The 16,099-nt window shown below is 45.1% G+C and overlaps 1 protein-coding gene across 11 annotated transcripts in view; it reads left to right on the forward strand.

Moving 5' to 3' along the window:
- Positions 1-16,099, forward strand: part of ARHGEF10L (Rho guanine nucleotide exchange factor 10 like) — a 552,090-nt gene that overhangs the window by 403,768 nt on the left and 132,223 nt on the right. For all 11 annotated transcript variants that reach the window (XM_069240675.1, XM_069240678.1, XM_069240680.1 and 8 more), the window contains 2 exons: positions 3,747-3,862; positions 4,734-4,861. In XM_069240675.1, coding sequence (XP_069096776.1) covers positions 3,747-3,862; positions 4,734-4,861 — 244 coding nt within the window. The remainder of the gene's footprint in view (positions 1-3,746; positions 3,863-4,733; positions 4,862-16,099) is intronic.

The raw sequence follows: 16,099 nt of genomic DNA on the forward strand, positions 1-16,099 counted from the left end.
GAGAGAGGGAGGATGGAGAGATGAGGGGCACTTTTGCCGGGTGCTAGTGAGGGAATCTGAGTAGGAGGTCACAGGGTGGGTGCCAAATAAGATTTTCACTCCAGGCTCCACCCAACGCTAAAGCCGGCCCTGCTTTGGACCTTCCCAGACTTCATGTGAGTGCCATTATTGGTTATTTGAGTGTGATGGTGTCTGTGCTACTTTGGTGCCTTTGGTGATTTGTATGCTTGAGTGTAAGAAGTTAGCCGATGGGCCATCTTTAATAGTCTCTACAGCATCATTACAGCATTTATGTTTCATTTGAACACCTTTGAAATCCGGTATTTTAAAGAAATCTATATTCCTGTCCCCGTTTCTTTGCATCTCCGGTTGCTCATGGGTGCTTGTAAGTAAAGAAAATTGCTAGCTAGAAAAATAGAAGTTGAAGACGGGCATGGCTATTCTGGAACAACTGCCCTGTGTGATGCCCTCCCTATAGAGAAAGTCCTTCATTTGTTTGCCAAAGTGTCAAAACGTTCATTCCAGAAGGTATCTGAAAGTATAAATGCCTGTAACTCCTTGTAGGGTCTGTTAAGGGTGCAGCAACAAGTTGTGGATGTGAGAGACTGCTCCATACAAAGATCCCGTTTATCAAGAACAATTATCAGTCCAAGACAACATTCGTCCTAAATACAAACTGGAGCGCGAGTCAGTAGAAACAAAGGTCAAAGGGCAGCAAGGAAAATGTAGAATAATATCGAAGGTGACTGTGCTCAGGTATTGCAAATATAGATCACTCACCTCGTAGGATTCTACAAACTTACAGTTTAGATATCGGCGCCTGCCATTCAAACCTCCCTAGCCTACCTATTTGTCAGTTTAGGGGGAAACCTTATTTACCCCGTTGAATCTCCAGCTCAGTTTATGCTTTTATACAGAAGTTTCTCCTCATTGTCACAGGCCTTTTGGGGTTTGTTACTGACTTTTGCCAGCTTAATTTATGGTGGAAGGTGGTTCTATAGCTGTACACTCGTTTTTTTTATTAAAGAAAAACATCCTTGTAACACACAGAAGGCTCAGCTAGCAGGTATTACCTTGTGATCCCTTGGCATTGATGATCTGCTGGAATATAATCTGCTCTGCTACTCGATTCCTTTAAGGCATGTCTAGCTTTGCATCCTCTCTACCTCCTGCAGCTGTACACATTTACATCCTTAAATGCCATGACATCTATGTGTTGCCTGGTAATTTATTCCAGTGCCTGGTTTTCATTGGGATCAGGACATTGGGCTTTGATCTGGCTTCGTCGTTTAACTAAGCGGAATAACAACAAAAGTTACAGAAAGTGGTCTAAAATAAAAAGGAAACCTCATTGAACGCAGAAAAGAAGAGTATGCAAATTACAATCGGGTATATTCCACACCAAGAAATTAGTCAAAGCTGGCTCGTAGATGAGCAGTTTCTTATTTTTAATTTTGTTCACATTTGTTTGGAAACTCCAACTTCTTTATGTGACTGATTGAGCAGGAAGAAGTCACAGATCAAATCATGTATTCTGCAGTTGTTCCTCATTGGTTAGCCTACAACAGTTCGTACCCAGACCTAATTTGTTAATTTTTCTTAAGAAGCTGAGTGTGGAAAGGGGTTTTGGCCCGTGCAGCATACCTTACCTTCCTTACTTTTTGATCCTAGCGGCAGCTGCAGTGCCACCATTGAACAGAAGCCCCAGCCCACCTCTGGCAGTTTTCGATCAATAGTTTACCTGCAGAGCAAATTGCACACTGTCCAGGAAAGAGGGCCTCTGTCCCTCTTTTTTCCATTGTTGGTGGAAATAGAAAAAAAAAACTAAGCTTCCAATTCTCTGAATGGCAAAGGATTCCTGTAACGGATATAGCTCTTCTATTTCCAGTAACTTTTCTGGTTATAAAAGAACTGCTGTTCAGTCTCCCACTGCTCTGCAGTGCCTAATTTGTAAACAGTTAAGTGTCTGGGCCCAAGGTATATCGCGCAGGTTCGCATCAGCTGGGGCTACTCACATTTATCTTTAAACCGTAGGTTTGAGTACTAGTTTTATCATATGTTTAAGGTAGAATAGTTTAATGCTCAACTAATGAACACTGTGAAACAAATACATACACATCGTCACCATGTGGTGGATTCTCATAAATATGTGCCAGTGATTTTTAATAAGTGGCAGTGCCCCGTTCCGACAAATACTGACACAAATTAAACACTCTTACTCAGTAATTTAAGAAAGCTGCAGCCTGAACTCAGACAGTAAGGGGGGTGACAGGGTCAGAGTCCGTTGGCGCCTGCAGCATGAGTGAAGTGCTGTGTTTATTATGTTTGCAACTCATCGAATCTGAACTTGCGAGCCTGTCTAGAAGTGTTCATAACCAATAAAAAAGAACAAGAAACATCAGTAAATTAGCACTAATTTTGAAAAACTAATTTTACACTGAAACAAGAGTGCCTCAGGTTCACGTGTTCCTTTCAGAGGGAGAAATGCTCCCAGTGGAGGCACGGGCCTTCCCAGAGCTGGTTCAGAGTCCCAGCATGGCTGACACTCTTCATTGTCACTATTCTCATGAACGCCCACAAACAATGCTGTGGAGCTCCTACTGACTTCTATTACTGGAGAGGTTCAGGATAAGGTTCATTAGCTCTGTTGGTTGGACATATAAGATTGTAGATCACAGAGGAAGGTTCTCTGTAAAAGAATACGTTTTCATTCTCCAGCCTTGACCACGAGTCTTGTTACCTTGGTACTTTATTTTTATAACAGTCAATAAAGATAACCTGCCACTCTTATTTATTGTATGTAAAAAATTATATCGATTATGAATTTCAGAATGAGTTTCTGCTTGAAAATGAGGCATAAATGCCGATTTTGGTGGTTACTGCAACAGAATCCCTGTCACTCATTATCAAGGCAATTTTGGTGGTTTCTCCTGTAGATTCAGTGCTTTCACTTCATCTCTTCTTCCTGCTGTGATTTTTCCCAGCAGTATTGTTTGTGAGTTGGCTTAACTCATTTGCATGTTTTGGTTTGTCACCAAAGTTATTTGTACATGGAGCCTCTTTTTGTTGACTCTGATGGTTTCAGCTGAATGACGAATGTGGATGAGGGTCCCTTTTTTGCCTGTGATGTTTTCTGTCAGAGCCAAGCTAAGATTGCACCTCGCATATATTCCTGAGTGATTTCCTTCAAAGTGAAGGATTAACTGGGTCTCCTGTCTTCGACTCACTAAATCGAGTTGGATGATTAATATCCTACTATTGATTCTCCCAAAGTAAAAGATGAGTTCCCCCTAAATACTTTGTATCGGTTTCTCCTTCCAGAAGAATGTGTTTATTCCATGCTTCTGTTTTCTTCGGTCACCCTTATGTGTAATTTGCTGATTTCTCTCAACGGTTAGGTGTGACGAGACACACCTTGTTAATTTCCTCTCCTAGTTTTTCACATAGGTCTTTTGTAGTTCAGGGTAACCTGCTTGTCTACTTTCTTCCTCAATTTGCACGAGAAGACAGTAAAGTGCCCATTGTTATCCTTGCAAGAATTTCCCTAGTAGATTTACTTAAAGTGGAAGTTTGTTTTCTCGTATCCTTGTTCCTCCCTCTCCTCATTAAATAACTGATTGTCTAACAGGATTGTGTGTTATCCCTCAAACATAAGCTCACACTGGACAGTCTTTAATATGTGTTGCTTTTACTTCGAAGCATGATGTGATCACCTCTTTAATGTTGTTTGTTTGTATCTCCTCAAGGCAAGGTTTGCTTGGGCCCAGTGCAGCTTTTCAAGGAGCTCCAGGATGCGGAGCGGGACCTTGCGGTGGTGGAAAAGATCACTGAGCTCATCAGCACTCTTCACGGCACCTATCAGGTACAATGGAACTTATTCTGGTGGCAGCTTCTCCCCACCTCTGTCCCAAGACCCTTACAAATGTATGACTCTTTCATGAAGCATGAGGTGTTCCTTGTGCTCCACCTTATAGGCCTGGGTAACACTGTGATGAGCAAGTTGGATTATCTCATATTCTGTTGTGCCCCTGGCATGGAACCCTTCCGTGTTCCATCACCGAAGTAATCATATATACTACTCTATTAATTTTATGAAGTGTTAAATCAATGAAGTCTCAATGCCCCACAGGTTATCAGATGTAAGTGTTTCTCAGCTTAATTAGATGGTTAATTGCACCCACAATCAGCAAGCATATTACATTACTTTGTCAGTTATATCGTATAGACCCACCCCACAACTGCGGACAAAGAGCCTTAACTTTGCTGTGAATAATTTGTCTTTGCCTCCAACATGGCTTCCTTCATTGTAAAGTTACCTTACTGTCCCAGGGTGGACATAGATTGTATGTTTGGTCAGTCTTTCCTGATACCAGCATGTTTCTTCCAGTGGCAGATTCTGCTCTGTGCCCAAGTGTGCAGCCACTATGACAGAGCTTTGTGATATGGCAAGAATGCTGCTTTTTTGATGCACAATTCATATTTTCTTTTTGATGTTATGGCTTACAACCAGTTTCGTCAGATGCTTTGTTGATACCATAGAGTTCCTCAGCCTGACAGTCTTGTTACACCAGCAGCAGCCTTCGTGATCCTCCGTATGGAGTCCTGTCATGGCGGGAAATCCTTGTCGCGCGGTATTCAGGCTCCGCAATGACAGCATGCTCTTGGCTTTGCTCAGAACTAGTGATTATATGGGAGGTTTAATTCTGCTGCTGTCCTTCCTCTTCCTCCTGCAGAACTTGAACATGACGGTTGCCCAGGACTGGTGTTTGGCCCTGCAGAGGCTTATCCGGGTGAAAGAGGACGCTATACAGTCTGCCAACAAATGCCGCCTGCGTCTCATGCTGCCTGGGAAGCCTGACAAGTAAGTGAGGGGAAAAAAACAGAGCATGAGACTGGAAAGGGACTGGAGCAGGAAAAAGACATACTTACTAACTCACCTGCTGCAGGAGTGTATCACACCATAGCTGCTCCCTTTACGCTGTGAATAATGAAAATCACACTGTGGCAGGCAAGCTGAAAACCCATGTGCGTAGTGGGTTTCCAGTTCGTATTTGGAGACTAAGCAGTCAGTGTCCATTATGGGATGTGAAAATAACCCCAGGGCATCAGTAGCAGCCTCAGAAAAGTGTTTTTTTTTTGGATTTGGAAAGTCGGTGAAAGGAAGTGGCAGAGGGCAGAAGTGCCTTTCAGAGAGTTCTCGGCATCAAACTCCGACCCATCCAAGGTTATGCCCCCTCCTCACACTGTGAATTTTATTTTGAAGTTGGCAGGTCTGGAAGGGCTGGGTGCAGGAAACACTCAACGGAGATTAAGGGACTGGAAGGACAGCAGGAGAAGAAGAGCTGGACTAGAAAAGGTGAAAGGAGACAATGGGTAGGAAATATTGCCATTGGCGGGAAGTAGTATGTGAACATGTATGAAAGATGTTGTGATACAGAAGGTTGGAGCACGTGTTATTAGAAAATATTGGGGATCAGATGAGGGTTCTAGAAGTCTGGAGTGAGGAAGCTGGTCATGGATGCCTTGGGCAAGTTAGGAGAGAACTAGACACAGATAAAGGGAGGTAGACTGAGTAAAGAAATAGGAAATTGTATGCAAAATGGCTGGGTTGCAAAAGTCTGTTTGTGTGGGTGATAGGGCATGGTTACAGACAGAGAAAAGACCTGGGACACTGGAATTATCGAGGTGAAGAAAAATAGAATGGTGTTGATTTTTCGGGACTTAAGTGAAGACACATATGATGGCAAACAAGCCTAAAGGAAGAGGTGAGAGATATTAAGGCAAATGAGGTGTGCGGTAGAAGAAATAACTAGAGTCAGGACACTGACTCATATATATAGACTGATCTTTACTTTTAGCCGTAGACATGATGCCGCCTCAAAGAGTGCCAAAACATAGGAGTTTGGGCTCCAAAAACTCCTACCACATGGATGAGCCGTCCATGTAGTTGTCAGTGTTGTTGATCCTGGTGTATTTTTATGTGGTCACCACAATCCTTTGGAGTCAGCTTCCCATCAGTGGGAAGATTTTAGTGATAGATTGGTCAGCAGAGCGCGTGCAGTGGAACGTGGCATGAAAACAGAGAATTCTTCAAATTAAATTGATTAAAGACAAGGGGCCAGATTTATCAATATTTGAAGCAGTGCACCGAAGTTAGACTACTTGCTACACTGTGTGAAATGGAGAGAGCAGGAATGCATCGTATTTGGCAACATAGGGTGCATTCCTGCTCTCTATCTCCCATTATGCACAGTGTGCTGCCTAGCTCCAATGCAGGAACCATTGCACCATAGTGAAACGACTGCCTGCATTATAGGCAGGATTGTTTTTGTGCAGGAAGACACATCTTCCTGCACAAAAACAATAATTTCCTCTTTCTAGGCATGCTGCAGAATGCAGTACAATTAAAAAGAGGAAGAAATCATGTCAAATAAAGACATTTCTCCTTCTTGTGCCTGTAGCGGGAGGGTGTATAATTTTGACATATTCCCAGGTTTACCTGTCTTGGTAAATCTGGGAATGGGCTAAATTACGTGGGCGGGTGCATGGTAACACCCACTGCAAACCTATGTAATGCCTTCCCAGTGCAGAGTAATGCAAGGCAAAGACTTGCACTACCTTGTGTTACTCCAGATTTAACAAGCCATGAAGGGCCACACAAGGTGGCCTTGTGTGACTGGGTAAATCTGACTTGAGGATTGTGTTGCCCTTATGTCACCCTATGTGACGCAAGGGAAACACAGTCCTTAGATAAATCTGGGCCAAGATGCACTTTTTAAACACTTTTTTTAGAGACATTTTAAGTAGTTAACACAAACATGGGAAATTGCTAAATGTTGCAAAAATGTTCTGGTTTACTTTACACTTGAATCTGTACATCGCCAAACAGCACAGTAATAACCTGGCTGACAATGAAGTGAAGAGCTGGTAATAAGGTTTCTACCATTAACAGTGCCACTGTATTGACACCAGCTTTCCAGTCTTGTTTTAGAAACACTTGGATGTCGAAAATTGAGAGAAATTTTATTGGAAATTCCAACATTAACACTTATGAATTGAATATAAATTTCAGATTAATACCCTAAATCTGTGTGAAGTGAAAACTTTTGTATGTAATGTATATGTACAGTCGCTATGTTAAAAAAAAAACTTTTTAAGTCACCTGGGTGCATCTGTAATGCATAATGCATTTTGTCTCCTGACACATAGTCTGTAGATTGTTTATATAGTCATCGAGAAACAGTATATGTCAGGCAACCTATTCTATCTTATTTTTCTGAGAATGGAAGTCCCCGCAAAATAGCTAAAAACGAGAGCCCTGCAGAGTTGGAGAATTTTTGATCATAGGGTGTGCTGGTATTCTGCCCAGGAGCAGGACTATGGATGGGTGGAAATAGCCCTCATTGATCTAGCTAGTGAGACAGTGGAATATAAGGTGGTCAGAAACTGGATTGTTGGTTGAGAGGTTTGGAAGCCCCTCTCAGGCAACAACCACAATTCTTGTCCGGGTGAACCACAAAAGTCAGTAAATTAACCTGTGCCTAACCCTCTGGTAGCTCGGCACAAAGCAGTCAGGGGTAATTTAAGGGCAAAGTGTAAAGCATTTATGGAGCACACGAATAGTAAAAAAAAGAAAATACAGGAAAATCCTATACAAAATTTGAAAAATAGTCAAGTTTAATAAATAATATTATATTATACAAGAAAGACAGAAAGACAGTCATTAGAACGAGAGATATGCAGTTTTAAAGTTTGAACCCGATATAGTGCCTACAAGCACAAAGCACCATTCACGGACACCTGGTTGTGCTAGCCTGACAGAACGTCGCATGTTCAGGCTGACTGTGATGGAGCGTGGTCTGGATACAGGGGCTAGGTTAGTGTCTCTGAAAAAGTTACCTTCTCAAAGTTAAGGGCAGAGAGTTCAAAGAGCAGGGAGAGTGTTGCATTTTGCTGTCACTGCAGTGTGAAGAGCAGTCTGGATGCTGGGGACTGTTATCACTGTAGCGCGAAGAGCTGGTCGGGCACCGTGTACGGTTACTGCTAGAGCTTCGCATTGCAAGTCACAACGGGCAGTAGTTGCTCTTAGCATAATGTGCAGATCTTACATTGCCTGTTGTGTAGCTCAAAGAGTCAGGTTCACTGGAGTTGCATGTTGCTGGTTGTCACAAATGGCAGAGTCTTGGTGCAAATATGCTCTTCCCGAAGAGCCCAAAACTTCAGAATTTTACCTTTTCCCAGGAGGAACCCAGCTGATAGAAATGAAATAGGTACACTGTTCCAAAACAGAAGAAGAAGACAAAACTCCCCAAGGCACATTCCAAAATAGAAGCAAGAGCCCTCACACATCCATTGGATGTCATGCTTCATGCTCCTCACCAGACTGGCGCTGCAATATCTGATGGGCCTCTCTAGGGATCTCTTTGCCTGAGATTTTAACCAGGGATGCGTGCCGTGAAAATCTAGACGTGGGAAAGAATCTAAACCTACGTCCTGAGAGGAGCTAAAGAAAAAAAAAAGAAGCCAGTAGGGTTCAGCTAGGTCCAGTTGCCAATCCAGGCAGGTCCAGTGCAGCATGTCAGCTGGGCAGTCCAGGGAGGCTTCTAAAGCTTGTTGTGTTCCTGTAGCTCAGACAGGCGGTCAGCCCACTGACCCTTAGAGTTTCCCAGCTTAGCCTGGGATGAAGTGAGCAGGTCCAGTCTTCCTTCTCAGAGAGCAAGGCAGCCCTCAAGCAGCAGGGCATTTCTCTGGTAGCAGCGGGGCAGTCCTCTGGGGAGTAAGTCAGTCCTTCTTCTGTAATGCCCACAGGTCCAGGATTGTACTGATGAATGGCTCCGGAGGTCCAATATTTATAGCTTTGCCATCCTTTAAGGTGGAGGTATTCCCTATACTACCCACACATCTAGTTCTAGAAAGTTCTTCCCTTCTCATGTCAAGGCTCCAAGAAGTCTGGGATGGCAAAAGACTAGTGGCAGGTTCCTCTGTGTACTTGAGGCAAGACCTTTGACGTGTAAGTGGGGCAAATCACAGCTCTGACCCAGCCATCTTGGCAGGATGGCCCATCCTGCGCACTTAGTCCATTTTGTGTCACTGTCTGGAATACCTTACAGCAATTAAAAATGACTTTAGGAGTTTTTCATTATCAGGACATGTTAACCATAAGTAAACGTGTCCTCATTTTTAAATATAATGTACCCTGCCATATGTGCATTTATGGCCTACCTTGGGGGCTACTTATAAGTGTTAAAAAGGAATGTTTAGGCATAACAAAAGGTTTATTTTGCCTGGTCGAAATGGCAGTTTAAAACTGAAGTACGAGCGACCGTGGCGGGCCTGGAACATATTTTAAAAGCCTACTTTAGTGAATGGCACAGTGAGTGCTGCAGTCCCGATAGTAGCATTTAACTTTCATGTGCTGGGTACATGCAGTATACCATTTACTAGAGATGTACGAGTAAATTAAATGTACTTATCATGTACATGCCAATTGCACCATGTTTTAGGGAGAGAGCACAAGCATTTTAGCATTGGAGTCCTAATAACAACAAAAACGGGTTCAGCAACTGAAGGGAAAAGTGAGGGGGGGACCCTGCAAAAAGGGCTAGGTCCAACAATCAATCAATCATAGTATTTATAAAGCGCGCTATGTACCCGTCAGGGTTTCGAGGCGCTGGGGGGGGGGGGGGGGGGGGAGGGAGCGCTGCTGATTTAGCAATCGAAGAGCCAGGTCTTGAGGAGCCTTCTGAATGCGAGGAGGTCCTGGGTCTGGCGAAGAGATGTGGGGAAAGAGTTCCAGGTCTTGGCGGCGAGGAAGGAGAAGGATCTGCCGCCGGATGTCTTGCGCTGGATTCGGGGTACGAGGGCGAGGTTGGCGGATCGGAGTTGACGTGTTGGAGTGTAGAAGTTAAGTCTGGTGTTGAGGTAGGAGGGTCCGGTGTTGTGAAGTGCCTTGTGAGCGTGGGTCAGGAGTTTAAAGGTGATCCTCTTGTCTACCGGGAGCCAGTGGAGTTCCTTTAGGTGAGGGGAGATGTGACTTCGGCGGGGTATGTCGAGGATCAGTCGGGCGGAGGCATTTTGGATACGTTGGAGTCGTTTGATGTCTTTGGTTGGGATGCCTGTGTAGAGTGCGTTGCCGTAGTCAAGTCTGCTGCTGACGAGGGCCTGGGTCACCGTCTTTCTGGTTTCTGTTGGAATCCACTTGAAGATTCTGCGGAGCATTCGAAGGGTGTTGAAACAGGAGGAGGAGACGGCGCTGACCTGTTTGGACATGGTGAGGGCGGAGTCCAGGATGAAGCCGAGGTTTCTTGCGTGGCTGGCAGGGGTGGGCGGGGGTCCGAGGACGGAGTGCCACCATGAGTCGTTCCAGGCCGAGGGAGTGCGCCCGAGGATGAGTACTTCCGTCTAGTCGGAGTTGAGTTTCAGGCGACTGTTGTTCATCCAATCGGCGATGGATTTTAGTCCCTCGTGGAGGTTTGTTTTGGCGGTGAGCGGGTCTTTGGTCAGGGAGAGGACGAGCTGGGTGTCGTCGGCGTAGGAGATGATGCTGAGATGATGTTGGCGGGCCAGTTGAGCGAGGGGGGCCATGTAGACGTTGAACAACGTAGGGCTGAGGGAGGATCCTTGGGGGACGCCGCAGATGAGGTTGGTGGCTTTGGAGCGGAAAGGGGAGAGACAGACTCTCTGCGTTCTGTCGGAGAGGAAGGATGAGATCCAGTGGAGGGCTTTGTCTTGGATGCCGGCTTCCTGGAGGCGGGTCAGTAGGGTGCGGTGGCAGACGGTGTCAAAGGCGGCTGATAGGTCGAGGAGGATGAGGGCTGAGGTTTCGCCGTTGTCCATTTGATGTCTGATGTCATCTGTGGTGGCGAGGAGAGCAGTCTCAGTGCTGTGGTTTCGTCTGAATCCGGATTGTGAGGGGTCCAGGATGGAATTGTCTTCGAGGAAGTGGGTGAGCTGAGTGTTGACGATCTTCTCGATGACTTTCGCTGGAAAAGGGAGGAGAGAGATCGGACGGAAGTTTTTGAGATCGCTGGGGTCGGCCTTGGCTTTTTGAGGAGGGGTTGGATTTCTGCGTGTTTCCAGCTATCCGGGCAGGTGGCAGAAGTGAAGGAGAGGTTGATGATCTTGCGGAGTTCGGGGGCGATGGTGGCGTTGGCTGAGTTGAAAACATGATGGGGGCAGGGGTCCGTGGGGGAGCCTGAGTGGATGGTGTTCATGGTTGTTATGGTTTCTGCCTCGTCCACGTGGGTCCAGGCGGTGAGGCGGCAGTCGCTGGAGGAGACGTCGGGGGTGGGGTCTGGCGGTGGACCGGTGTTGAAGCTGTCGTGGATGGTAGCGGTTTTCTGGTGGAAGAAGGTGGAGAGGTCGTCGCAGAGATTCTGGGAGGGCGGGATGTCGTTGGAGTTGGCTTTTGGATTGGAGAGTTCCTTCACGATGCCGAAGAGTTCTTTGCAGTCGTGGGCGTTGTTGTTGATGCGTTCGGTGAAGTGGGCGCGCTTGGCGATGCGGATCCGTTGGTGGTGTTCGCGGTTGGCGTTTTTGAGGGCGACGAGGTTGTCAGGTGTGCGTTCTTGGATCCATTTCTTTTTGAGCTTCTGGCAGATGCTTTTGGAGGTGGTTAGATCGTCTGTGAACCAGGCTGTTTTTTTCTTTCCTTGGATGGCGGTGGGTTTCTTGAGAGGGGCAAGGGTGTTGGCGCAGTCGAGGATCCATTGATGGAGGTTGATGGCGGCTGTGCTCGGGTCGGTTGCGTCGGGTGGAAGGTTGTTGATGAGGGTGCTGGTCAGTTGGTCTTGGGTGACTTTGCCCCAGCGGCGGTGGGGAGGTAGCTGGATGCGGTGTTGCTCTGTGGTTTTCTTATAGGTGAAATGGACGCAGTGATGGTCGGTCCAGTGGAGTTCGGAGGTGTGGCTGAAGGAAACATGGTTGCTTGAGGTGAAGAGGGGGTCAAGGGTGTGTCCGGCGATGTGGGTGGGCGTGTTGACTAGCTGGCGGAGTCCGAGGTTGAGGAGGTTGGAGGTCAGTGATGCGGTGTTGACGTCGTTGGCATTTTCCAGATGGTAGTTCAGATCTCCCAGGAGGATGTAATCCGGGGAAGCGAGGGCGTGGGTGCTTGCAAGGTCGGCGATGGTGTCGATGGTGTCGCTGAAGGGGGCTCTTGGTCCCATTAAACCAGTTCCATTTAAGGACCGGAGGTTTTGATAACGTTTCAATCCGTCACTGGTGTCTTCTTTTCTGCCAAACACATTGGGCAAACTATTACATACTAAATTAGGAATGACAGTTGGGTCTAAATTCACTGTGCATTACAGTCATTTAGGCAAGCCGAGTGTGAGCAAGCAAAATGTGCCATGTCCTGCTGCTTGAGTGCAAAAAGCCTTGGAAGAAATGTAATCACTTTTTATCACATATTATAAGGACTCCTGAAAAACAACTACTAGAAGAAAAAGTCTGCACACTTATTGGCTGATGAATGCTAAAAGCACCTTTCCATGATTTAATTGGATGTTTTTTTTCAATCGCGAATATCGTAAATGCTTGAATTTTATGATGTTATTACGTCACATCACCATTTTAAAGAATCGTGGGGTTTCAGGTGGATGGTCCTACTCGAGTCAGTGTAAGGGTGTGCGAGGTGCTGGTCAGGGTTATACCAGGGTTGTACACAGGGTGCCGTAGGCCAGCCTGAAAAGGGGCAGCTTGAGAACATTTTATGTTTCTTTCCACATGTCAAAACTAAAATGAGGATGTGAATGGATGTAGCAATTGAAGTCTAAAAGAAAAGGGTCATTAGTTGCGACAATTTGTTCTGCTCACCACTATCAAAAATGACAGGAAGATGTCCCTGACATGAAGCTCGATGGAGGCTGACAGCAAATAATTGCATTGTTAGTGCGAGAGAAATGAGTGACAACAATCACTCTCCGTAGTGTGTGTGAGAACAAAAACAAAACAAAAAAAACGTTTCCTACGGTATTCACATGCACAGGACACACCAACATGTATTAAGAGGCCAATTTTGGGGGGGTAACTTTGAGCTTTTTCCTTTGTTCTATTTTACTCGAGCTACATGGAAAACGCATGCATTAGTCTTCTTCCATTTATTTTGTTTGAATTGAAAGTTCTCCCCTGACCTGACAATCAAGTTCAAAGTGTTGTACCTTTTAGATTTTAAAATTATTCTGAATTATTCTAATTACATTTTGCTGAAAATGTGACTCTGCTACATAGTCTTCTTATCTGCATTTAAGCTTGTTCTGATTGTATTCATGCATGTTATATTCCGAAGCTTGGTGTATTTATGCGCCTGAAAAGCACTGACAAATGTCCATGAAATACTGTAAAATTCGGAGATGTAACCTAAAGGCAGCCCTATAGATTCTAGCTGACGTTGCATTGCCCCAAAGTTCATTGTTCCAAGTAATGTGTTTTCTTAGCCCGTTTCCATCTCAGCAGCTAATCGGTGCCGGCCCGGCTAAGTGCTCAGGCCAGCCCCTCGCCTTTCCTCTCTCTTTCCATCTATCCATTCTCTGCCTCTCCTTCTGTCGTTCATGTCTCTCTCAAACTTATTTCTTTCCAGCGCCCTCCCTCTTTTTCTTTCTATCTTGAAGCCGCCCCGTGCCTGCCGCAGTTAACTGGTGATAGCGACCGAGGCACCAGAGAGCGGCCCAAGGCTTTCACAACCGGCCTCTAGCGGCTGCAGCCCCTCCGAGAAATGCCAGATAGAATAAAAGGCCAGTCCGGCCCTGCAGCCAATTAGTTCTCTTTCTTTCCCTGGCATCACAATTCCTTCAATCAGTGAATCAGTGAATAAGGGAATTACACGATTCCATTCAATCCAGTCCCCTTTGTTCCATGAGCACTGAAAATGGAGTATAAATAATTCACATTAAACTTCTATGCGATTAGCACCGTTTGTTTGCAGAGCTTTGCAAAATGGCTACAAAAAAGGTCGCAGATAAAACAAACTTTAAAAATAGCACGTTAAAAGCAAAGAAAGTAATTTCTGTGCACACAGTAACAACTTCACTGCTTGAAAGAATCAACAATGACAATATCAGTGCCATTCTTTTTACTACAGACATAAATAGTGCACTCTCAGAAAGACGCGCATATATTTTCAATACTGTATGAAGTCATATAATATTAAAATTAATGTATTCTTTAATTATAGAACGTTTTCATTCTAGTAGCATAACTGCAGCGAACGGAAGGAAGGCGTACTTAGATATGTGTAAAGTGCAAGATTGCCATTTGGTACTCACCGCTGTAGAATAGGTGTTTGGTCAACCAAGGCTAAAGGAGGGATATTTACTTTGCAATAAAGACATGGATCACCTTGAAATATTTTACTAATACAACCCGATTTTTAGCCTTGACTCCCATTTACACAGAGGAAAGCACTGACTAATATTAGTCTGCATTTTATTTTATTGGCAAAGATGGTAACATATGCAATTACTTCTCATTAGACGCTCATTTATGGAATACGTTTAATGTACACTGAGATTTAGACCTTTTGACGCCTTAGCATCTATGAAATCTCCCACTTCAGAAGATGAGCCAATTAACTCTCATTTAGTCAGACAAGCTTCCCTAGCATTAGTTTCTGGTAAGGATTCCATAAATGAATGTCTTCGTCAGAATGCTCCTAGACACTTTTAGACCTAGGAAGGTGTTTTCATTATTTTAAAGGGGTTCCAATCATCCCACCATTCGTGCAAGACAGTTTTCTTGCCGACTTTGCAAGGTGGGTACCACTTGGCTTCCTGCAACTTTCTCTGTTTTTATAGGTTTGGGTTGTGGTTGAGTTGTGGCAGCCAGATAGTCACCACCATTCAAGCTTTGGACGTTGTAATGCATGCACTAAATGAGGACGGTGTCTGCCTGTTTGAGAGCTTCTGGCTCTTTACGTGCAATCTCGCATGGTGGACCATAAGCTCTCCTCTCTATTTAGGCTACAAACTCATGGGTGAGAGACAGTGCTTAGTTTCCACTGTGTCTTTCTGGCATCCTCCAGCTTCTTCATGCAATACCTCCTGTTCACACCCTGTTTCTAACAATCTGTTCCTCAGAGATCAGGCTTGTCACCCACATCTATGTGTACCTCCTGAGTGACATGATGTTGTATGTGGGCTCTAACATTTTATTCTTGGGTGAAGTCTGCAGTTAACAGAAATATCTTGGGATCAGGAAGGACTCTGTGTCTAGACATTTGCTCAAGTAAAATTCAGCCAAGGTTGAGTTTTTGGTTCATGAATTCACGCTCTTCTATTCGTGTGGGCTTTCTATCCTTTTGTCTCTGTTAGTTACTCAAATCCCAACACAGGAGGGTTGAACACCTGTGGGCATGTTTACTAAAATTTCATGCAGTACAGCAAGCCAACATGCTGTGCTTTGTGAAAGGTAGACATGAGAATTGCACCATAACTGCAAATGTAACATGCGTTTCTGCTTCCTTGTTGCGCTGGCTCACTGCGCTGCCTAGCGCCAGTGCAGGCACCCTTGGATTCCTATAGGTCTGTGATGCCTCTCCAGGGGGTCCATGACTGCTTTGAAAATTTAATAATATTAACAGATTAGGCCCCCAGCTTTCAGTAATGGCTCATTCGGGGGGTCCCCGGATTCCAATATTGAATGAATGGGGGTTTCCGGGAGTCCAATACTGATAAAATGGATGTCCACAGAAGTCAAAAGGTTGGGCATCACTGCTCTAGATCAAAGTCTGTTGTGGAAAAGTAAGTACCAGTTCCCTAAATTGAGTGCCAGTGGGCACCACCTGCGACCTCCAGCTCAAATTAAGCACTGGGTGTATCATTTACACTTTTTCATGGCAGCCTGGTGGGAATTCTCTCATGTTTGGGTTACTCCATCTGTACTTACCGCTCTGCATGTGTTATTGATTCTGCAGAATATTTGGTGGTTGGGTGCATGGAAGATTACTTCTATTACTCCAGTTTTAGGTAGACTTCACTGGTTGCCTTTGAACTTTAGGCCTTGCCTTTTCACCTTCGTGACCTTTGTTCTTTCCCAGCCTGTGCCTCTTGTGGAGAAATCCTAGGCACCGCTGTCATCCAGACCACTGGAAGGCAGGATGCGCTTT

The sequence above is a fragment of the Pleurodeles waltl genome, chromosome 6 (genome assembly GCF_031143425.1).
Source record: "Pleurodeles waltl isolate 20211129_DDA chromosome 6, aPleWal1.hap1.20221129, whole genome shotgun sequence".
Taxonomy (NCBI): Eukaryota; Metazoa; Chordata; class Amphibia; order Caudata; family Salamandridae; genus Pleurodeles; species Pleurodeles waltl.